The sequence below is a fragment of the Polyodon spathula genome, chromosome 7 (genome assembly GCF_017654505.1).
Source record: "Polyodon spathula isolate WHYD16114869_AA chromosome 7, ASM1765450v1, whole genome shotgun sequence".
Taxonomy (NCBI): domain Eukaryota; kingdom Metazoa; phylum Chordata; class Actinopteri; order Acipenseriformes; family Polyodontidae; genus Polyodon; species Polyodon spathula.
In genome coordinates, this window is record NC_054540.1 from 45,457,474 (window position 1) to 45,481,259 (window position 23,786).

General features: G+C 39.2%; 1 protein-coding gene across 1 annotated transcript in view; it reads left to right on the top strand.

The window, feature by feature from the left end:
- The first annotated feature begins 9,729 nt into the window (after positions 1-9,729).
- The window catches only part of LOC121317858 (CD99 antigen-like protein 2), a 37,192-nt gene continuing 23,135 nt past the window's right edge, over positions 9,730-23,786 (top strand). Inside the window, exon 1 of the mRNA XM_041253955.1 lies at positions 9,730-9,972. Within this exon, the coding sequence (XP_041109889.1) occupies positions 9,915-9,972 (58 nt within the window). The 5' untranslated portion in view covers positions 9,730-9,914. The remainder of the gene's footprint in view (positions 9,973-23,786) is intronic.

Here is a 23,786-nt window from a genome sequence, read left to right on the forward strand (position 1 = left end):
ATGGGCAGGAAGGTGGGGTGGTGGAGACACTCCTCTATGTGTTACCCTGGGCCAAAACGGATTTTGATACAGAAACGGTGGGCAAACATGGTACAGGTAGCAAGTTGGCAAACATGGCACAGATAGCACATTCCAGATTCTTATTCACAGATAGCAAATGCAACACAAATTGAATAAGTAACTGGGGTGTTTTAGAGGTTAAACCGTTTTGGGCCACTTATTTCAAAGGTGATTCTCACAGAGGGGGAACTCCTTATGTCACCCATGAGTATTTATCCCGACCCAAAACGTGTTTTGGAAGGACATCAAAATGGCACAGATATCACATTCCAGCTTCTTATTTGTGGACAGCAAATGCAACAAAAATGTATGTCATTAGCATAAAGATAAATTAAATGAATGTATCTTCATCTTGTATTCTGTAACTATTATTTGTTACTGATATTATGTTTCCAATCAAGGTACAAGCCAGTGGCCACAACCTGCAATGCTGGAGCACATTTTGTATGCTTCCACCGTCTGGCAATTGACAATGATTGGCATTACTATGATGGGTTTAAGGAATACAAAAATCCAGGTAGTGGGCTGCAAGTTGCTACATCGGAAGTAATTCGAGAAGTTATTGCACCAGGAGTTTCAATGGGACACTGTGACAAAGTGCCCGCCCCTGTGTATATTATCTGTTATGTTGTGGTGTTTGTTAAATGTTGGTGTATAATCATTGGTATACCGGATATAAATGGGTCTGTAACACAAGTGTTTAAAATGTATATTTGTATTTAGGCACGAGGATTGCACAGCACTTCACGTGCAAGTAAAAAGTAATATGTGAGCACGGGAATTGCAATTTATTAATTCACATGCAGCTGTACCGAGACTCCAATTGAATGATTGATTAGCAATCGAGTCTTGGTACAGCTGTTAATTTATCAACTCGCCGTGTTTGTCAGTGTGTCTGTCCGCGCACCGTTTTGTTAAGTATAGTCCGTTTTTGTTTGTCTCTTTTATTTTGGCGTAGAGTGCCATGTCCTGTTTCTGTTTGTTTGTTAAACCATTTTATTTTTCAATAAACCGGCGCAAGCAAGCGCCATCATCATTTCACATTTCATCCGTCCTGTTTTGTGTATTCATTTCCTGGTTCTGATGCCGCCCACTTCGGCGGTCTCTGTGACAGACACACAGTGTTGTCCCGTCTAAGTGAATCATCATTAGACATCACAGAAGTGTATGATTAATGGGCCCAGAAATGTGTAAGATGTATATGTACGTCATGAAAGGATTAGGAAAACTAATGTAGGTCAGCAGTTCATAAATTAAAAAGGGTTTAACATTTTAAAGGACATTTAATTTATTCACATCTTTTGTGAACTGAGCCTTAATTACACATTGTATGTACAATGCTTTTGAATTATTAATGAGAGATAGAATATATATTTATATATATATATATTATATATATATATATATATATATATATATATCTATCTATCTATCTATCTATCTATCTATCTATCTATCTATATCTATATCTATATCTATATATATATATTGTAAACGATCCTCGCACTCACGGAGTTCGTTGCCCCTTTAAGATAGACCCAGGACACAAAAATTGATCTTTTACGGCGCTGACGCGCACTTTTTAATAAACACAGAAATGAAAACAAAACAAATGCCTAGCTCCCTCTTGGAGCTCTGACTAAACATAGACTGGTTCCTCACTAAACCACAGGACGGCTAAGCCGTTTACCTGACAAACACCAAAACGGGCTTCTCTCAGCACTCTCTTCAATACGACTGGACACACACGCAGTCGGGCTCTTCACTCAGCAGCCCCGATCAGTCTGGCTGCCTCTCTTAAATACCCTGCACCTGTCTCTAATTTATAATTACGATCAGGTGCCGAGGATTAACTAAATCATTAAAACAATTACAATTAAACCCCATAACACCCAAATGTGCATTCTCACAAGGTTTTTAGCAGGGAAGGATTTTACCCCCCCCTCCCTGGTACCTTACAATATATATATATATAAAAAAAAGTGTTAATAGCCTAATACTTATAAAAAATTGAAAAAGATTTTTGCAAGAAATATATACTCTTCATTAACTAAAGTGTCACTGTTTGCAAAAGAAATACTTTGTAACTGACTTGTTTCATAACAACATCCTTATGTCATCGAAAGCATATTTTATGATTCCTCATTCATAGTAAAATGCATACAGCTAAAAGGGCACTATTTAATTCCCTTCTGACTTAACAGCAATTGGACAAATTGCCATGAAACAGCCCAATTTAGCACAAAAGTAACAAAGACAATGAATGTTATTTCAGAGATCAAACTTGTTCTTTAAAGGAGCATCACATAATAAAGGACGCTCTGCAAGAGTGTCCTTTATTATGTGATGCTCCTATAAAGAACAAGTTTGACAAGTTAATGGGTGGAGGAAAACAAGCATCTGTTCTTAGGAAATGTCTTGGAGCCATCGGTACTTGCAATGGAGAAGAGTGATGTGGAAAATGCCATTCTCAACTATCAAAATGTACATTTGGGCAGTGAGAGGAGTGCATGGTACCATTCTTGTACACTTTCACAGAGAGGGCAGATATGGACATGTTCCTCTTGGAGTTGAGACAAACATGGACTCATACATACATCTTTGAATGATGATTAAAAGTTAGAATTAATTAGAGCAGTAAGCATGATTTGAAAAATTAAAATAACATTTAATTGAGTAAGGCACAATGCACATACAGTTGTACAAATACTGCAAAGAAAGGTTAGTGTACATAAGAGCTAGCAGTTCAATCTGTTAGGAAAAAGATAATGTTAATGTATATAGTATATTCCTGTATATAGTTTTGGACAGTGATATAGTTTTTAGATACCAGAGTGGCTTTGATAAAGGTATAGTATATTTACTGTCTTTACAAATCAGTTCCCACTCTGGGAGAATCAACTTTGAAATAAGTGGCCCAAAATGATTTAACCTCTGAAATACCGCAGTGACTTATATTTGTGTTGCATTTGCTGTCCGCGAATAAGAAGCTGGAATGTGCTATCTGTGCCATGTTTGCACACTGTTTTCATATCAAAAGTCATCTTGGGCCGGGCTAAGTACCCATGGGTGACATAGAGGATTTCCTCCCCTGTGATAATGAACTTTAAAATAAGTTGCTGTCACAAAGATGGTTGTAGTGGGTGACGTCAGACCAGGGAACCAACACAGAATAAACAGTGAGGTGGAGTTTGGTGAAGCTGAGCGATTGTTTTCACTCAGCATTTAATAATTAAACAGAGCAGAAACCATAAAAAGTTGCAAGACAAACAAAACACAGGATAATCCAGTAAATGTAAATCTCGAAAAACTACTCACTTCTAAATCTTTTGTAGTCATTTTTGACTAGTATGCAGTATGTAGTAATCTGTCTGTATAATGACTCTTGTATTTCATTGCAATGAGTCAATCTGAATGTTTATTGAATTTCTACTGTATAGTTAAGTACATTTTTGGTGAACTGAAGGAGCTGTTAGAGTAAACATCGGTATGTTTTCTTGAAATATTGAAATAGGCCATTTTATTGGAATTTGAAGCTAATTCTTTAGATGGATATTTTAGATAAGGGCTTTCAAAAACACAATTGCAAACCCCATTCTCTGACTCAAAGACTAAATGAAAGCGCCATTATTGGCTTTGCCAGTGATTGTGCTCGGGAGTGCTCAGATCAAAATTTCACCCACTCACTCAAGCTGTGTGAATAAGCACCACCATTGACTTTAGTCTTCTGATGTGAACCACTTAATTCAAGCTCTCTTCATAGTTACTCACAGTGTGATTCTTAGTGCTCTTTAAACTAGTTTTCAGAATGCTTTTAACCCTTTCAGCCAATCGTATGCAGGCATTGGAAAATGGAAACACTTGCCATAACACTCTCAATACGGTGTACAGCCACCATGGGCAGGACAGCGCTGATAAAACAGATGAGCCTGCAGGGGGCTGATATTGTGCTGGATTGATACGTTATCCCTGTCCTATCTTTCAGAGTGGCTTCTTCTTCTAGTGAAACATCAATAAATGTGAGTAGTCTTGGATAGAGAATCACCTGTCAACTGAGCACCTACCACTACTGTCTGTCAAAGTCTGTCAGATATTCTTTCTTGCCTATCCTGACTGAAACTGAGGAAACACTAGGGAGATACATTAGAGCAGGGGTGTCCAAAGCTAGCCCTTCCACTCCAGGGCTTTGTTCCGACCCTGTTCTAAATTAAGCCTCTATCCAGAGCCTGAAGATGTTAAATATATAATTGCACCTGTTAAACCTGGAGTGGAATGGCCCTCGAGGACTGTGATTGGGCACCCCGGCATACAGAAACGCATGTGCATAATATTGGTGCAACACATTTTGTATTTACTGGGTTTTCTTATATTAAGATTTTATATAACATAATAATAATAATATAATATTATATTTGATATAACAATTAAATTAATTATATATATATATATATATATATATATATATATATATATATATATATATATATATATATACACACACAGTACTGTGCAAAAGTTTTAGGCAGGTGTGAAAAAATGCTGTAAAGTAAGAATGCTTTCAAAAATAGACATGTTAATAGATTATATTTATCAATTAACTAAATGCAAAGTGAGTGAACAGAAGAAAAATCTACATCAAATCAATATTTGGTGTGACCACCCTTTGCCTTCAAAACAGCATCAATTCTTCTAGGTACACTTGCACACAGTTTTTGAAGGAACTCGGCAGGTAGGTTGGCCCAAACATCTTGGAGAACTAACCACAGTTCTTCTGTGGATTTAGGCAGCCTCAGTTGCTTCTCTCTCTTCATGTAATCCCAGACTCGATGATGTTGAGATCAGGGCTCTGTGGGGGCCATACCATCACTTCCAGGACTCCTTGTTCTTCTTTACGCTGAAGATAGTTCTTAATGACTTTGGCTGTATGTTTGGGGTCGTTGTCATGCTGCAGAATAAATTTGGGGCCAATCAGATGCCTCCCTGATGGTACAGCATGATGGATAAGTATCTGCCTGTACTTCTCAGCATTGAAGAGACCATTCATTCTGACCAAATCCCCAACTCCATTTGCAGAAATGCAGCCCCAAACTTGCAAGGAACCTCCACCATGCTTCACTGTTGCCTGCAGACACTCATTCGTGTACCACTCTCCAGCCCTTCGGCGAACAAACTGCCTTCTGCTACAGCCAAATATTTCAAATTTTGACTCATCAGTCCAGAGCACCTGCTGCCATTTTTCTGCACCCCAGTTCCTGTGTTTTCGTGCATAGTTGAGTCGCTTGGCCTTGTTTCCACGTCGGAGGTACAGCTTTTTGGCCGCAAGTCTTCCAAGAAGGCCACTTCTGACCAGACTTCTCCGGACAGTAGATGGGTGTACCAGGGTCTCACTGTTTTCTGCCAATTCTGAGCTGATGGCATTGCTGGACATCTTCCGATTGCGAAGGGAAGTAAGCATGATGTGTCTTTCATCGGCTGCAGTAAGTTTCCTTGGCCGACCACTGCGTCTATGGCCCTAAACGTTGCCTGTTTCTTTGTGCTTCTTCAAAAGAGCTTGCACAGCACATCTGGAAACTCCTGCCTGCCTTGAAATTTCTGCCTGGGAGAGACCTTGCTGATGCAGTATAACTACCTTGTGTCTTGTTGCTGTGCTCAGTCTTGCCATGGTGTATGACTTTTGACAGTAAACTGTCTTCAGCAACCTCACCTTGTTAACTGAGTTTGGCTGTTCCTCACCCAGTTTTATTCCTCCTACACAGCTGTTTCTGTTTCAGTTAATGATTGTGTTTCAACCTAAATATTGAATTGATGATCATTAGCACCTGTTTGGTATAATTGTTTAATCATACACCTGACTATATGCCTACAAAACCCCTGACTTTGTGCAAGTGTACCTAGAAGAATTGATGCTGTTTTGAAGGCAAAAGGTGGTCATACCAAATATTGATTTGATGTAGATTTTTCTTCTGTTCACTCACTTTACATTTAGTTAATTGATAAATATAATGTATTAATATGTCTATTTTTGAAAGCATTCTTACTTTACAGCATTTTTTCACACCTGCCTAAAACTTTTGCACCATACTGCATATACATATTGTATTTACCCCACAGAGGATGCATTCAGGGGTCAAGGGCCAGTCCTATAGGTGTCTGCCCGGGCTCCCCAGGCACCTGGCCAGTAGGGTCTGCTATAGCGGGGTGAGGAGAAACGATTTTGCCTCCCTAACATGCGGGAGTGGCAAAGTAAATGCCCATCAAATTGGTAAAATATTACATGTATTTAGTCATGAAGTTTATGTCACTGGAAGTTATTTCTATTTATTGAACTGCTACAGTAAGACAGCTGAATGTTTGACTGAGCATATATTAATATCTCTCAAGTACTTGATGAGGATTTCAGTTTGGAATATACACAGCCCTAAATTCATAGTGCTGCGTAATGTAAGCGAATGAGCAGTGTGCATTTAATTTAGATTTTGCATTTTGAAGGAGGTTATGATAGTATTCTGTTAAACCATTTGAATTATATTTTTGAATTCTTATTTTTGTAATGTGTTTTAAATGTGTGCATTATATATTTGTATGCCTGTCTATTATATTCAGTATGTGTATACAATCAAATGTAACATACATTACAACTAAATTCTTTGGTTCTAAACTTGATTTGGAAAAAGTGCTGTGAGTGTGTCAAAGAATACAATGTGACTTCAACAAAATGGTGCCTTTCAGATCACAACACAAAGTGTGAAGTTATTAAAAATACCCCATTTAGGCCCTGGGTCCAAAAATTATGACATAAACGTATGTGTAACATTTACAAGTAGCTTTAAAAAGATATAATAGGTTTCCTAACAGTGGATACAGCTTGGTTTTCTTTGGCTTAAATATTGTAATAAGACTTAAAACTACCATAAAACTATGCTTTCTACCATCTTGTACCATTATTAGCTACCTATTTAAAAAAGTCTTGCATTATGAATATCTTGTTTTTTGTGTGAATCTTTCCCTTGAAAACCATAAAAATGAAAGTTTGAAATGATTTTACAACCCCAATCCACCCTCATAGCAGAATTCATAATAGATTATATAAAGTAAAAACTCAATGTAAAGGACCTACATTACCTTGCAGCCCCTTTCTTCATTGTGTGCAGACAGACTCTGCTGTTTTGTACCATGTGACATCAGCCAGGCTCTATGACTAAAGGGATGCAGATAATGATTCCAGTGTAGTCCTGTTGGAAGTCCTGCCATTGCAGTGGCACTGTCCTGCTGCTCCTAGGGATTTCCAGAGTGTAACCATTCACCATTAGCCTAACCAACTCCGCCCCTAGTGAATAAGAAATACCACATTGGTTCTATATCAACAAGAAGAATTTATTAGTTAAGATAGCTATACCAAGCTCCTCTTTAAGAACAGTGGTGTAGACACACTCTTAGTGCCACTGGGACAGATGTATATCTGATATCAAGAGGGGAATAGGCACCCTGAAGTTAGGGGTTTTCTGACTTTTTTCATTACTGAGTTTACCATGCCTCTCTCTGGACTACAATGCTTACCTATACTGTACTTTACCATTCTTTCACTGTGCTTTATCCTATTATGTTACTATGGAAACCATTTTAGACAGTCATCTATGCTGTAGGACAGTTTTTAGCACATATGGTATAGGACAAGAACTGATATTATTATTATTATTATTATTATTATTATTATTATTATTATTATTATTATTTAATAATATAATATGAGATCTCTAGACATAATGACGTTAGAGTTTTCACCTTTGGAAAAATTTTATTGTGGTCTACTGACTGAATGAGATATATATATATATATATATATATATATATATATATATATATATATATATATATATATACATATATACATACAGCTCTGGAAAAAATTAAGAGACCACTGCAAAATTATCAGTTTCTCTGGTTTTACTATTTATAGGTATGTGTTTGGGTAAAATTAACATTTTTGTTTTATTCTATAAACTACTGACAACTTTTCACCCAAATTCCAAGTAAAAATATTGTCATTTAGAGCATTTATTTGCAGAAAATGACAACTGGTCAAAATGACAAAAAAGATGCAGTGTTGTCAGATCTCAAATAATGCAGAGAAAATAAGTTCATGTTCATTTTTAAACAACACAATACTAATGTTTTAACTTAGGAAGAGTTCAGAAATCAATATTTGGTGGAATAACCCTGATTTTCAAGCACAGCTTTCATGAGTCTTGGCATGCTCTCCACCTGTCTTTCACATTGATGTTGAGTGACTTTATGCCACTCCTGGCGCAAAAATTCAAGCAGCACGGCTTTGTTTGATGGCTTGTGACCATTCATCTTCCTCTTGATCACATTCCAGAGGTTTTCAATGGGGTTCAGGTCTGGAGATTGGGCTGGCCATGACAGGGTCTTGATCTGGTGGTCCTCCACCCACACCTTGATTGACCTGCCTGTGTGGCACGGAGCATTGTCCTGCTGGAAAAAACAACCCTCAGAGTTGGGGAACATTGTCAGAGCAGAAGGAAGCAAGTTTTCTTCCAGGACAACCTTGTACTTGGCTTGATTCATGCGTCCTTCACAAAGACAAATCTGCCCGATTCCAGCCTTGGTGAAGCACCCCCAGATGAGTCCAATTTTCAGCTTTGCCAACACCTGGTTGTCTAATGGTTAGACGGAGACCTGGAGAGGCCTACAAGCCACAGTGTTTCGCACCCACTGTGAAATGTGGTGGAGGATCAGTGATGATCTGGGGGTGCTTCAGCAAGGCTGGAATCGGGCAGATTTGGCATGAATCAAGCCAAGTACAAGGTTGTTCTGGAAGAAATGGTCATTAGTATTGCGTTGTTTAAAAATGAATATGAACTTATTTTCTTTGCATTATTCAAGGTCTGACAACACCGCATCTTTTTTGTTATTTTGACCAGTTGTCATTTTCTGCAAATAAATGCTCTAAATGACAATATTTTTATTTGGAATTTGGGAGAAATGTTGTCAGTAGTTTATAGAATAAAACAAAAATGTTAATTTTACCCAAACACATACCTATAAATAGTAAAACCAGAGAAACTGATAATTTTGCAGTGGTCTCTTAATTTTTTCCAGAGCTGTATATATATATATATATATATATATATATATATATTATATATTATATATATTATATATATAGATATAGTGCTATTTAGTGCTTGTTTCACATTTGCTGTGGTACAAGTTAAAGAGAAAGGACCAGAAGAGGTTCAATACATTAGACCTGGCATTCATATTAGCTTACAGACAACATTTCAGATTTAGACCAAGATCTCAAGATTTGGCAGGTAGGGCAATTCTTTTTAATTGTTCGTGATATTTTTCAATGTCATTGTCTGCGCATTATGAAAAGCTGTGAAACACTTCATTCATTCATTGGTTTAGGCGTGTGTATGAACAGGCTATGTGTATGTCGTCAGATAGACTTCGGTCTCTTAACAATAAGCGTATGTGCGTAATAAGAGAACGTCTAAAGTTGCTAAAATCTGTATTTGAATAATTTTCCATTGAAACGCCGACAAAATCTCACACGAGTCTTCCTCGGTATTTTGAGGGCAGATGCGTAAATTACATGCAGCTCTTGTATGTTGAAAGAACGGATCCGCCCTGCGTGTTGTAATGTGATTCTGACGCTACACCGGCCAGTGTGAGGTATTTTCCTCTGCAACCTTGCATAGCAGTGTTGCTGTCGGGTCGATAAGAGATGTTCAAATCTTTTACATGAAAAATACATTACACAAACACTCACTTCAGCTTTAAAATACACAGTGACTTGATTTTCACGCGAATTCAACGCGGTTTCGGTCATGCCTCGTCATTCTGCTTGGCTCTTGGTAGCTGCCCTTTCTCTGCTTGCTTTGAAAGGTAAGCGGTTTTCTTTCTTCTCATCTCTCTCTCTCTCTCTCTCTGTCTGACCAACTATAACACTCGGAATTGTTACCAAACCGCTGCATTCGATGCAGTTTCACGGGTAATCTGACGTATGTTTATCGCATGTTATTGTTTGTTTGGCTTTAGAAGCTCCGTAGCACGTTGCGTGTGTGGCTTTTTGGGGATGGGTAGAGAAGAGAGCACAGCTGCACAATCAGGCTGCGGGACACTGGAGCAGTGGACCCGGTTTTAGACGCAGCAGATAAACAAAGGGAACGCATTTTAACGTGTGTGTCGTTGGAGGTTGGGAGGTAAAATAATACTGTAGTTTGTAAAAATTGTGAAATGGGATGGGATACAGTAATCCTCAGCCTGCAGAAGCGTAACGGGAGAAAAATGGCGTCGTCTTTTCAAATATGTTTAAATTAAAACATATGGTTGTATTTCGAGTGTTTCCTTTCCTCTGCTAGGCCCATTGTATTCAAATACGAATCTATAGCCAGCTAACGTGTGCCATCAGCTGAGTTACTAATAGTTTATACTCAGTATTTTTTCTCCAGTACTGTTATTAAAAACACTAGCGGGGAAGAAAGTACAATCTAACGTTTTCACACTGTACAACGAGTACCACTGCATGCACAGTTATTAATATAAATCGGATTGCAAACATGCTAAAAAGATAACAGGACAGTAAAGCAATAATACCTAGAAGTTAATGCTTATTTAATTGAGACCCTGTTTAATCTACAGAAGCACCCGTGTTAGGTAATAGCAGATATAAGTACTCAAGAGAAAGGACTTAGTACTCAGTTTTATTTTCTTAAGTATGTATTAAGAACCCACTTCTCAGTGTGTACAGCGCATTTTGAGAACAAAATAATTCCACAAGTCATACTTGTTTTGCACTCCCATTAGCTACTGTATGTGTGGAATATTGCAAAGAAATAGGTGTAATACCAAACGTGTACTGGTTTCCTCAGAAACCACATGCTGACCAATGTGGAGTATCTTTGTTGTCTGTTGGGCTAATTTACTGTTCAAAGTGAAAGGAATGAAGTCATAGCTGCTTGATTTGTCGTGATTACTGCTTTTCTTAAGACTGGAGAACAGCGAGCCACACAAACCCAAGCAGCTGTTTCTTCACTTGTTTCAGGTGGACTGGTAAGTTAGCCCAGTCAACAGCAATGCCCCTCACCTGAGTGTCAGCACCTTGTTTCTGTGTAAGTGGTTCGTGCAAATAATGTAGACCTATATTTAAATGCCCTTTTTTTTAAATTTACACCTTTAGTTAAAAAAAAAAAAAAAAAAAACACAATGTTAACACATAATTTATGATCATATATGGTATAAGGAGATCTGCTTCTGTGCTTAAAATCGCAATACACATTCTAACTCCTTTCATGTCTTCGGTGTATGTAAATTTCCAAGTTATGTAGACATTCAATACCTGTTGCTGTTATGTAAGTCAGTGTTCCCCCCCAAAACACCAGTGCTAAAAATTAACAAACAATAGGTAGATAATTATTAGTTTTGCTCAAATTCTTACACCAAAAAAAGTAAAAACCGAGCAAGTAACAGCTCCCTGCGTTATCAAACAAGTACGAGAGATAACAAGTGAATGAAACACAATCTTGAGAAGTACATCAAGTTGTTTATTTTTGTGTAATGCATTATCACTACCTTAGTTCTCCTTTTTCGTAAAAACTGTGCTTTTCACGAACAGGGTTAAAATGTGTTGCTGAAAAACAGATTACTTTTTTTTCCTGAATCGTGTCCAGCAATGCACCATAACAAAATTGAACATCCTTTGCAACTGTAAATTTCAAGAACTGCAAAATTTTATGAAGTCTCTGACATGTATTATGTACATCCAGCTGTTCATGATTGTGATGTAGAGCACTCCACTGCCTGATGAAGTTTCTAGAGTTTTTGTTATTTTTTTTTCAAAGCTGTGTTGTTTGTACAGATGGTACAGGGTTTTTTTTAACAGCAGTTAACAAACTATAGTGGTGCAACAGACAAGTGCTATATTTAGCTCGTGATAACAGCTTGATGGAGTTTAGTAAAAATACCCAGAATATATGTATATTTTTTGCCAAATTACCATTTTTGTTATTTTTTCATTTTGAAAGTTTGTTTTTAAATTGTTTTTTATACCATTTATTGTTTAAATTACAATTTCATGAACATAATAGGCTCTTTGTATTTATTTTAGATTTATGAAAGAGTATGAAATCACCTTGGTGCCCTTGAATTTTCACGCCCAACGAAGGCAACGTTGCCTTGCCCTTCATGACCTTAACTTCATGCCCTGAAATTGGGTGCTAAAGCACCAAACAGGGAGATGCAGCTTATGTCAGAACATTTTAATACTATGCTTTGAGTGACACTGGCTGTGGCTAGTCATGAGCCTCCCCTCACAGCGCTGCACGAGAGAAAGAGAGAGAACATCTATCCTGACCTCCCACCTCCAACTTGTTCTTCAGTCCTGGGCCTCTCTCCTGTGGTCGCTGCTAACTGTTTCAAACTGTGTACTGTAGTGGTTTTGTAACTTGGGATGTAGACGTCCACAGGGGGCTAAGTTAAGACCAACAAAATCATTTTGCTTGCGAATTAAACAAGATTCGAACCCAGGTGGAAGGCATAGTGCTTAACATTTAGTTAGGATTAAATTAAAATGAACTGTTCAAGAATTACGAAACAAAAACATACAACACACTTGATTCAGTGAAGGGTTGGTGTTTAAGTATTGCTTAAAGCGTTAGGAATAGCGATTAAACTTTAGCACAAGTTATTGTGTCTGTCCTAATCTGGGGCTATACAGGGACTGTCTGTGCAGGGCTGGAAGTGCAATGAAGGGAATATTTTGACCTTCAATGGTACTCATTTGCATAATTTACTAGTGACGTCACCATAGCTACTTGTTCGCTTGATTGGAAATCCTATTTTACAGGTAATTCATATGAGTGGAATAAAACATTGACATGTATTTTAAAAATGTTACATAGAACAATAATCATGTTTTGATAATTTCAACAAATACAAATAAACGTTTATGTACGCATTGCTTCTTGCGATATATACAGCAAGCTTCCATTGCAGCAGCACCAACAGCAGTGGACTTAGGCAAAACAAAGCTTTGTTAAACAAGCACCGTTCCAAACAGGTTATCGGTCACAACTACTCAAAAATAATAATATAAACTTACGCTTGTCAAGTGACCCTGGGGATTGGTTGTTCTTCCATGATACATCAACAGTCGCTTGCACAGTTTGCATTCAACTTTAACACAAGCTGGAGGGGGGAGGGGCAAACGGTGCTCAATTTTTTAAATTAAAATGATTAGTGTTAGTGTATATTTTGTGTGTTTCAAATATATTGTACCATAGCACTTTTTACACAGTTTTGTACACTAGGTATTCAGTACATATTTTACTGAAGCTTTGGATACTATACCCTGCTCCGTACACAGCAGCAACGCTATAGAGTTGCTACGTATATCTAACGTGCAATTTGGTAGTGAATTGTAATAAAACAACTTTTGTTTACATAATATGCATTATACAAATCCAAATATCCAGTTGTTTTAATGTGAGTGACATTTAATGTGTGATATATAGTATTCACACATCCAGTTTTGATGAAAATAAAAAAATACAGTTTTTACATACTGTATACCCGGTGAAGCACTTCTGAAATTTGTATTGAGATGCACGTAAATCTTCTTGATTTACTTTGTCATGTTACTAACAGCTTGAATTTCTAATTCACAGCCCTGGCAGGGGGTGAATGTCACCAATATTTTTTTTTTTCTTTCGCTAACAAAAAAGCTGCTTTTTTTCTTTTTTATCATATACATTCAATAAATCATTTCTCAACAAACTGTCTTTTAATTTCATGTCTGTTAATTCAGTGTGTCTCTGTTATTTACCAGTTTTAAGCAAACCAAATCATTTCTGGGATTTACTGCTTGCTAAAAAGCCAGTGTCTGCTTAGGTTTGGTGACCATTGACAGGTTGTAATGTATTTAGGTTTTAATGTATGCAAGATCGGCAGGCACTCAATTTAGATTGGATGGTGAATGCTACAAGTGAAATGAGGAAACAGGCCTTGGCAAGTGTAGCTGTTCTGTTGCATTGGTGTAGGTTTCTGAAAGTAAATTATAACTACTTCTAATTACAAAAATTGTGGTTCGTTGCCTCCCATATGGAGTTATTCACAGAACACATTGATGTAAATGGGCTGTCTCACATGACTGATTAATGTAATACTGACAGGCATTCAGGAATATATAAAAGCTGTAAGGCTGAGGCATAGTATCGTTTGATAACTGTCGATAGTCAAGCCTGTGCATTGTTTTTGTGTAAAGGGTTTAAGCAAAGGAAATTCTTTATTTATTTATTTTTTTTATTAATTTGGAATCGATAATTTTTTTTTTTTTTTTTTTTTTTTGCATTAAGCAGAGAGCTTCTCTGCCCCCCTCAAGTCTGACTCACTAAATCTGCATGTGATTGAGCTCACCTTCTCCCCCCTGCCCTGCCCCCTGTGAGTGTTTACTAATGGGATTGGATCTATGCGGGAGTCTTCAAAGCAACAGAGCAAGTTAAGAGCGTTGTGCTAGAACTACAAATTCTTGTCTGGTTATGGATTTAAACAAGGTGAAGTAACTTACCAAAAATAGATGGTGAGTAAGTAGATTCAAGAAAATGCACAGAGTCCTTTTCTTCAATCAGTTGCCAGGTTTATTGAAATATGCAGGGAGTCTGGTCCCAGGTACAGGATATACAGAATACTCAACATTACAATGTTTGCATGACATTAAATACCCTTCTGTATAGATGGTCCACCTCCTCTTTCTCTGACACTTAACCAATTGCAAAGGTAATTTAATTTATTGTGTGAGTGTTAATGTGTGTGTGTGTGTGTCTGTGTGTAGTCTAGTGTGACAACCTCTGAACTCAGTGCATTCTTCACACTCCTGGAGACAAAAGGTCCATACATCTGCCTTTTGTTATCTCCTTGCGACCCGCGTTGATGCCAGTGGGATTATCTCTTTTGATCTCTCTGAAGTCTTTAGAGCCTGTTCCCTTCTAGTCCACAGCATTGTTATCTCGTTAGCTTGCAGTCATTGTTGGGCAAGAGTTTGTAGACACATCGTCTCTATCAATGGTTAGCAGTACATGCAATTTGAACCAAACAATCTGCTATCTGCAATATTAGTCTCTTTTCAGAAAAGAACACCAGTATAGCTCTGCCAGTCCACATGCGTAGCAAACCCCTAATCAATTCTCAATCCATGTTTTCCAACATACCCTACTTTTAGAATATAAGATGGAGGGGGGTGACCCGCTACAACCAAATTGCTCACGTGATCCCGAGCCCTCAGATGTCCTCTTCTCTGGTTCTGGGTAGTCACATCAAGTAACATGTTTGTATAATATATTATAGTGAAGCATGTTCCTTTATTCTAAGTCTCTCCATTATGTGTAGGTATCTACCTTGCTTTCTCTGTTTCTATATGTAAGTGTGCTATGAGCAAAAACAAAACAAAGATACGTACAAATAATACAAAAAATGAAAAATAAACATAGAAAAATACAGTAAATACAGTTAATATCACTGTACACAGGTGTTATTTCTTATTCATGGTGGCTCCCAGTAAGTTTACAGTTTCCCATCTGTCAATGGTCCTTTCTAACTGTCGCTGTTGTTTTTTCCACCAAAAACACTGAATGCTATTCCACAGGATCAATACTATTACTAATAACAGTATTATTAAAACAATATAATCCCAAAAAGTGTTCCCTAAGGCCTGCCCTAACCATCCATATCGTTTCAATACAGTGGCTTTTAATTGTGCCAAATCAACTTCGACCTTAGCTTTGAGCAGCTTCTCTTCCGCTCTTTGTAGGGCTATTTTAACCAATTTGTGCATTTGAGAAAAAATGACCGAATATGAATCTAGATATGTGTCATCCCACCAAGCTGTAATTTGGAACTCCTCTGCTTCAGGTTCAGGTATATATATATATATCTCCAATCTGAACTGCATGTGTTGGAGTAAAACAAAATCCTGGAGAAGTCTGACAAGTTAAATCTCCATACTTAAAATTGGTATGGTTACTCAACACACACCATTGATATTTCCCAACCTGCACTGCTTTTTTCCACCCCTCTAGTGGATGTACCTCTAATTCAGTGTTTATATTTCTATTGATTCCAGTGATTGCAGGACACCGGCAAACTACATGACTATTTGTTTCATAACAGCATGCTTCATGCACCACACCACTCCAGTTCCCTCGTTGAACTTTCCATGTAGCCTTTTCCCAAACTATCACTGTTTCATTGTGTAGTACTCCTATTGGTCTAATCTTCAAACTGTCTTTATACTGGTTATTAGGATCCATGTATGGTATTGAGAGATAGAACCCTATATGACCAGGTGGTTCCTTGCCATTCTCCTTTGGCCACACTAAACTAGCTCCCAGGAGGTCAGTCTGATCAGGATGGAACATTGCCAACCTCAACCTGAGTTCCTCCTGTGCATGTCTAGGTACCACTCCTAGCCTAATGTCCATTATTTCTTCCTTCATTGTTTTTAAAAGGTCACCCGCAAATATTCTACAATCTATTGCTTTGGTCAAATTGCGCAAGGCTCCCTCTGTTCCATCCATTAGCTCATATATAGCTGTACCCTGGAGTCTAATCCCTTGATTTACATACATTTGTCCATTCCCCAATCTTTCCATTCCTTCTCCAACAGTACTTGCTATCCAAGTTTGCCCTCTTGACATTTGATAAATATCCCAGCTGTTTGCAACAGAATTTCCTGCACCAAACCAGCCTGCTATTTCATCAAAAAGCCCCCTCTTCCTACGTTTCTCATTACCTTCATACATTTGTTCGGCTAGTCGCTCTTTGTAATCTTTTATTGTACTACCTATTTCCCTTTGAAGCCAATTCTTGATATTGGTTTGTTGCTTGCAATGCTGTTCAAACATAACAGTTAGATTCGTGAAATTATACATCACATATGATAATACTATATTCACATTATCCAAAACAGTTTTTTGTTCTGGTCCAAGAATGATACCTTCCCAAGGTAGGGGGTGCAAAGGGGGACATACTTTGGGTTTGTCTTCCTTGCATGATGTTAATGTTATATTTTTGAGTGATTTGTATGAACAGTTATGACTATGAACTGAAATATTACTAATTTGATTTGGATATTGATACTGATATATTGTGTCAACATCCTGTATGTCTGATTTTTTAAAATACCTTTTTGGGTGTCCAGCCATTAATTGTCCGTCTTCCCAACTATCTGGGTTTTCCAATTCTTGTGGCGGTTCACATATAATAGATTCATACCGTCCCTCGTGGTTCTTGGACCACAGAAACCTTTGGGCATCATTATCAGACCAGGTTTTTACTTTATATCTGCAAACCCTATCACATGGTGCATCACCCGCTACAAAGATAACTTTAAATTCCCAGACACCTCCCTTTGAATCATCATAGTTTGTAATCGAGTAGGTGCATTTCTCTGGGTTTGTCGTGACCTTTGTTAATGTCCATTTCTCATTATTATACTGGCATAATGAAATATCTCCAAATCTGTCCCCTGGACATTGTAGTATTATGTCCCCTCCTTTTTGGACATATCTGGGCTCTGGCACTTGATTATTACCAGATATTTTCCATACTTTGTCAAGACCAAACATTTTACTGTCCTTTTTCCATGCCTGGAGCCCCAGGCTATCGTGAAATTGTAACTGCACATACTGTCCTTTCTTTATACACTGTGTCTCTGTTACCAATGTCGTTGGTGGGTCCCATCGTGCTTCAGCGAGCAGAGTGAATATGCCAATCAAGGTTGTTAGTTGGTATTTCATAATTCACCTGTGGGGACACAAAAGACCAGGTTTAGTGTATATTCTTATGCAGTTTGTGTAGGCTCAATGACCTTTTTCTGATATGGCTTACACTGGTCACCGTGGAACCAAAAATATTGTATTGGTCTGCCACGTTTCTGTATTGCCAATTTCAGGTTGGTTTCACCCAACTTATCCATAACCTGATATGGACCTTCCCAATTAGCTTCCCAGGCCCCGCCTTTTAAAAAGTTTTTTAGCATGACCTGGTCTCCAATTTGAAAGGAGATCCTATATGGGGGTTGAGAGGACTGAACTGTGTATTGATGTGCTGCCCCCATCCGGTTAGCAGCATCCAGAAGTTTGTTTTGGAGAGCTAATTGTACCTGTTGAAGGAATTGGTCATTAGTAACCTTGCTCGTAATAGGGATTGGGACCCCTGTGGGGTGTGCCACCCGCATTGTCCTTCCTGTCATTAGCTCAAATGGGGTATATCCTGTTGTTCGCACTGAAGTTGCTCTAATTACCATTAGCACTCCGGGCAAAGCTGCAACCCAGTCAGGTGTAGATCTACCTAGATCAGTAGTTGCTTTTAATACAGCCTTCTTGAGACCATCTTTCAATGTGCGATTCATCCGTTCAACCATACCACTAGCCTCCGGGTGGTAAGGAATGTGGAAGTGTTGTTCTACACCTAACATTTTACATAGGCAGGCCATTACCTCGGACGTAAATGCGGTTCCACGATCACTTTCCAGTCTCTTAGGGAAGCCCCATCTAGTGAAGACCTGTTCCCATAGAATCCTGGCTGTCGTAAGAGCATCGCATCGACGTGCAGGAAATGCCTCCACCCAGCGTGTAAACATGTCAACTACCACTAGGATATATCTATATCCTCCTTTGGCTGTAGGTAATGGTCCTGTGTGATCAATTTGAATAGATTCCCAGGGCCCATCATTCCAATGTGAGGTACCCATTGGGACCTTGCGGCGTGCGGGAGCTGGATTCATTTGTGCGCATATTAAGCACAGCGCAAGGTGATGATCTATATCTGCTTTCATGTCTGGCCACCAGTAGCATCCCTGTAAGAGGTCTAACACTTTTTGTGATGCTGCATGACCACTCACTTGATGCATGTAGATGACTAGATCCTTGCGTAAACAATGAGGTGTCACCCAGGCAAGCTGGGGTGTGGTATGATACAATGTTCCTTCGAATACCAACAATGTGTCCTTGTATTTATGGTAAGGCTGCGGAAGTGTCTGCTGTGCGGTAATGGCGTCCATGACCTCAACCAGTTTAGAATCGAGTGCCTGTGCCTTTTTCAAATCTAACATGGTAGGTGTGGCCGTGGTGACAGGTGATACATGAACAGGATCAGTTGAGGAATCCCATGGGATCCCATCAATGGCTGCCTTCTTGGCTAGCATGTCTACAGTATTATTTGCATCTCCCTGTACCGTTCTGCCTTCTGGTTGATGTGATTTGACTTTACAAATGGCTAGTGTGCCTGGTGTACGCTCATAGGCCAGATCCCAGATCTGCAAGAGCTGTGCGTAATGTGTTAGTGGTTTACCGTCGGCTGTACAAAAACCCTGTTTCTGCCACACCGGCAAGTACTCTGTAAGGGAATTGCAAACAAATCCGCTATCTGAATAGATAGTAAGCCTTCCTGTGAACTCCCTTAGTGCTGCTAGTACAGCTATCACTTCTGCTTTTTGTGCAGAGTCTGTGGGTTTACACTTTATCAGTACCTCCTTTCCAATAGCTGGAGCCCAACATGCTGCACCTGTGTGATACAGGCCATTGTCGTAAAAGCGAGAGCCATCGACATATACAGACAGAGAGTCAGCAAGCGGGACTGTCGCAAAAGGACCAGCCTTTGCCTCCAACTGTCGTGTCGTACATTCATGAGCCTCCCCTTCATAGGTGAGCATGTTAGCAAGTGTGTAGGATGCAGAGTGTTTAACTGTGATGTTTTTAGATGCAAGTTCAGTAACCCATCTGCCCCATCGTTGGGCTGACACTCCCTTCACCTGCCCTCTAATGAGCAGAGCGACTGGGGTGTGTGGTGTATGTACTATTATTTTCCCAAACTGACAAATGTATTCAGTGTGCGTCACAATCCAATGTACTGCCAAAATTTGTTTTGTACATTGATCATACGATCTTTCTACCGGTGTAAGCATACGTGAGAAGTACCCCACAGGTATACACTTACCATGCACTTCCTGCATGAGTACTGCTGACAAACTAGTGTCTGATGCGGCTGCCTCAATGATGAACGGAAGTGTGGTGTCTGGACTACGCAGAGCTGGTGCCTGTGTTAGTGACGTCTTGAGTGTCATGAAAGCGTTCTGTGATGCACTGTTCCAGGTAAGTGTGTCTTCCTTACCTGGGTTTCCCTTTAGATGTTCATATAGAGGTGCAGCTTTCTCACTGTAACCCTCTATAAAGTCCCTACAGAAGCCTATTATACCTAAAAGTGATCGTAAGGCTGTAACTGTGTGTGGGCGGGGCAGATTTTGAATCAACTTAATCTTTTCTGGGTCAGGTATACGTCCTCCAGCTTCCACCTGTACTCCTAAGAAACAAACAGATGATTTCATTAATGCTGCCTTTTTCGGGTTCAGCTTCATGCCGGCCTCCTCCAACAAAGTGAGAACCTCATCAAGGAGCCCGTAATGCTCCTCCCTGGTATCCGTTTGTAGAAGTATGTCATCCACATACTGGATGATGTTATCTGTTTGAGAACAACTTTGCAAAATGTTAGCCATGCATTGATGAAACAGCGTAGGACTATTATTATACCCTTGCGGTAACACAGCCCAAGTAAATTGCCTGTCCTTAAAGGTAAAAGCAAACTTGTACTGACTATCTGGGTGTACTCTAATTCCCCAAAATCCATTAGAGACATCCAGTGTAGAGTACACTGTTGCTGTTCCTTTCAATTGTGACATCATGTCTGGTGTGGTGGATACCAATGCTGTAGCACTGGGGGTGTTTTTGTTAAGCTGCCTGTAATCAATAGTTAGACGCCATGAACCATCTGGTTTCTTTACAGGCCATACAGGTGAGTTTACAGTAGAGACACACTCACGTATTACTTTCTGTTTTAACAATGAGTCAATTGTCTGACTAACTGCAGCTTCTGCTTCCTTTGGATAGGGATATTGTTTCTGTGGAGGGGGATCAATGCTATTCACAACTACTACCATACCTTTAACATTACCACAATCATGCTTGTGCTGTGCCCACACTTTAATGTGATGCAACAGAATCTCAGCCAGCCGGCTGTCACTAGTATGTAGTAACTTCACAACATCATAATCTTCTGTACCCTTCACAGTAAACACTGAATGCCTATCTGAAATCATGATTGGCATCTTGATGCCCTGGGGATCTCTTGCCCCTTGCCAAATCAAACGATTAGAAAGATCAATAATCAATCGAGCGCGGGCAATCCCGTCAGCACCCAAAATACAACCTTCATGTGTACTGACCATACATAATGGTAAATCAAATTTAATAGTACCCAATTGCAATGTAATTGGAGTGGATATTCTGGCTTTGGTTACACCTCCTCCTACTCCTACAAGCTGAATAGACTTCCCACTGGGTGGTAGGTCTGTATGGTAAGTGAGAGAGCAAGCAGCCCCTGTGTCTATCAGAAATGTGTCTTGACGGCCTCCAGCCAAAACTTTCACACATGGGCGGCCCTCCTTGTCAGCAGTAATATCACTCACTGCTGCAATAGAGGCCTGACCCCTTCATAGGGCAGATGAAGGTGGGGGTTCCTGTGGGATGTGGGAAGGGTTATGTTGGCCATTGTTTCCTATCTGATTTGAGAAGGTCTGTAACAATTGTCTCAGTTCCTCATAAAAGAGTGTAGGTGCAGTAGGTAATCTCGAGCTATTTACAGCCCTCTGCTTTTGTTGTGGACCCTGCCCCTCAGCACCTCCCCCTCTAGCCCAGCATTGATTAATTGTATGTCCAGCGCGTTTGCAGTTTGCGCACATTTTAGACATTTTACATTCCTTTGACACATGGCCCTGCTTACCACAATTAAAACATCCTGACTTAACACCACCCTCGTTGGCAACAATCATAGCAATTTTCTTTTTCTCTATTGGTGCTTTATCTGTTTCAGACTCATTCCAGTCTCTTAAACAATCATGTATGTCTTGCCCTGTACCTTGCGGAACAGGGTCTACTGACAGTGCCCTGCTGTACTGTATCAATAGATGCTTGCATGTAGGAGAGACTAAGTCTTTATATTTGTTGATTACCAACTGCCAAAACGTGACGTTATCATCTGTAATCGCAACTCTTGCTGCAGCTCTCTCTCTGTGGGTATTATACGTCTGCACAAAACTTCGAATGAAGTCAGTAGGATGTTGTCCCTTTTTGGGAACAGCGTCAAGAACCTTACTGAGATCTGGTGCATGTCGATAATTAGCAGCCACACACATTAATCTAACTCTCTCATCATGTCCTGGATATTGTGGGTTAGCACCCGGTGGTGTAAATTCAGTTGGTGCAATCACTTCAACTGGTAATACTGAACTCAGGATTCTGCAACAATCCCTGTCAGTGAGATTAAACGTACGTTGTATACCACGCAGCTTTTCACACAAAGGTGTAGGATCTGTATTACCATCCCATTTGGGCAACTGTTCTTTCATCAAAGCCAATTCTGACAATGTCAAATCCCTATTGACCTGTTCATCAGCATAATCATATGTAGTTATTCCAGTTTGCTGGTCCAAAGTACCAGTTGTGCGTATCCTACGAGTCATTACAGGAGCTGTTTTGACATACTTGCCTGCAAAATTTACTCTCCCTTTCGGTTCTGTTCTTTCAGTATTGCGCCTCCTTGATTTAACATTTTCTGCAATACTGGACATATAGTCCCCTCTAGTGCCTTCCTTTTGTTTCTGAACCTCCTCAGGTGCTAGAGCAAAATCCTCTAACTCATCTAAGTCCTCCACCTCTTCATCCTATTCACTCTCCTGTCTAGGATCCCAGTCCTCAGGACCATCGCTATCCTCACTATCTGTTTCTTGCTCATTATCAACCAATCCCAATGCTGCAATTCTGCGCTGCAAAACCTTATTATTCTGTCGTTGTTCACATGCTTTTTTACGTACCTCCCTCAACTTTTGTACAATATGTCTGTCTTTGTTTTCTCCAGACACATTCCATAATTCCTTATATGCAATCCGTGCATTTTTCAAACTTGATTCCAAATTACTTGTCTTTCTCTGACAATCTATCAATCGTTGTTTTTGGGTTGCGTTTTCCTTACGCATCTCTAATTGTTGTGTGGCAGCCAATTGCCTTTCAACCATGGAAGCACTTGTAACTGATTCTAATCGCTTAATTTCCTCATGCAAACCTTCATTTTCAACAGATAATTTCTTACAATTTTCCCTTGTAAAATCATATCTTGTTTTCAATTCTTCAATAGTTTGCCTCATTGCTCTTATGCAATTAGCCTGTTTCACTTTCTTACGCTTTTCTTTTCCATTCCGAGACACACATTCCTGCCCTATAGTATTGACTGGGTCATTACTGTCTTTTGTATAGGGTCGTCCCTCCTTGTCATGTTTAAAAACATAGTCTATACTCCAGATTCTCCAGTCATCCATTCGATGACTGTCACGATTATTTTTGAACATATTTGGAGTTGATCAGACTCTCAACAAAACACAACACTAGCAAAAAAAAAAACACCACTTTTTAGTTTTGTCTTGTTGTTACCAATGTTCCGTGTTTAAAGCTATGCTTAAGGAAGCATAAAATTTTATTTTGGTTTATTGCACATTTAATTTACACTTTTGTATGTGCTATTGGGCTTAACTGGAACTTATTGTCTGATTGTTCCTTATTTGTACCACCTAATGTGGACAGTTAAATAAGAGGCTTATC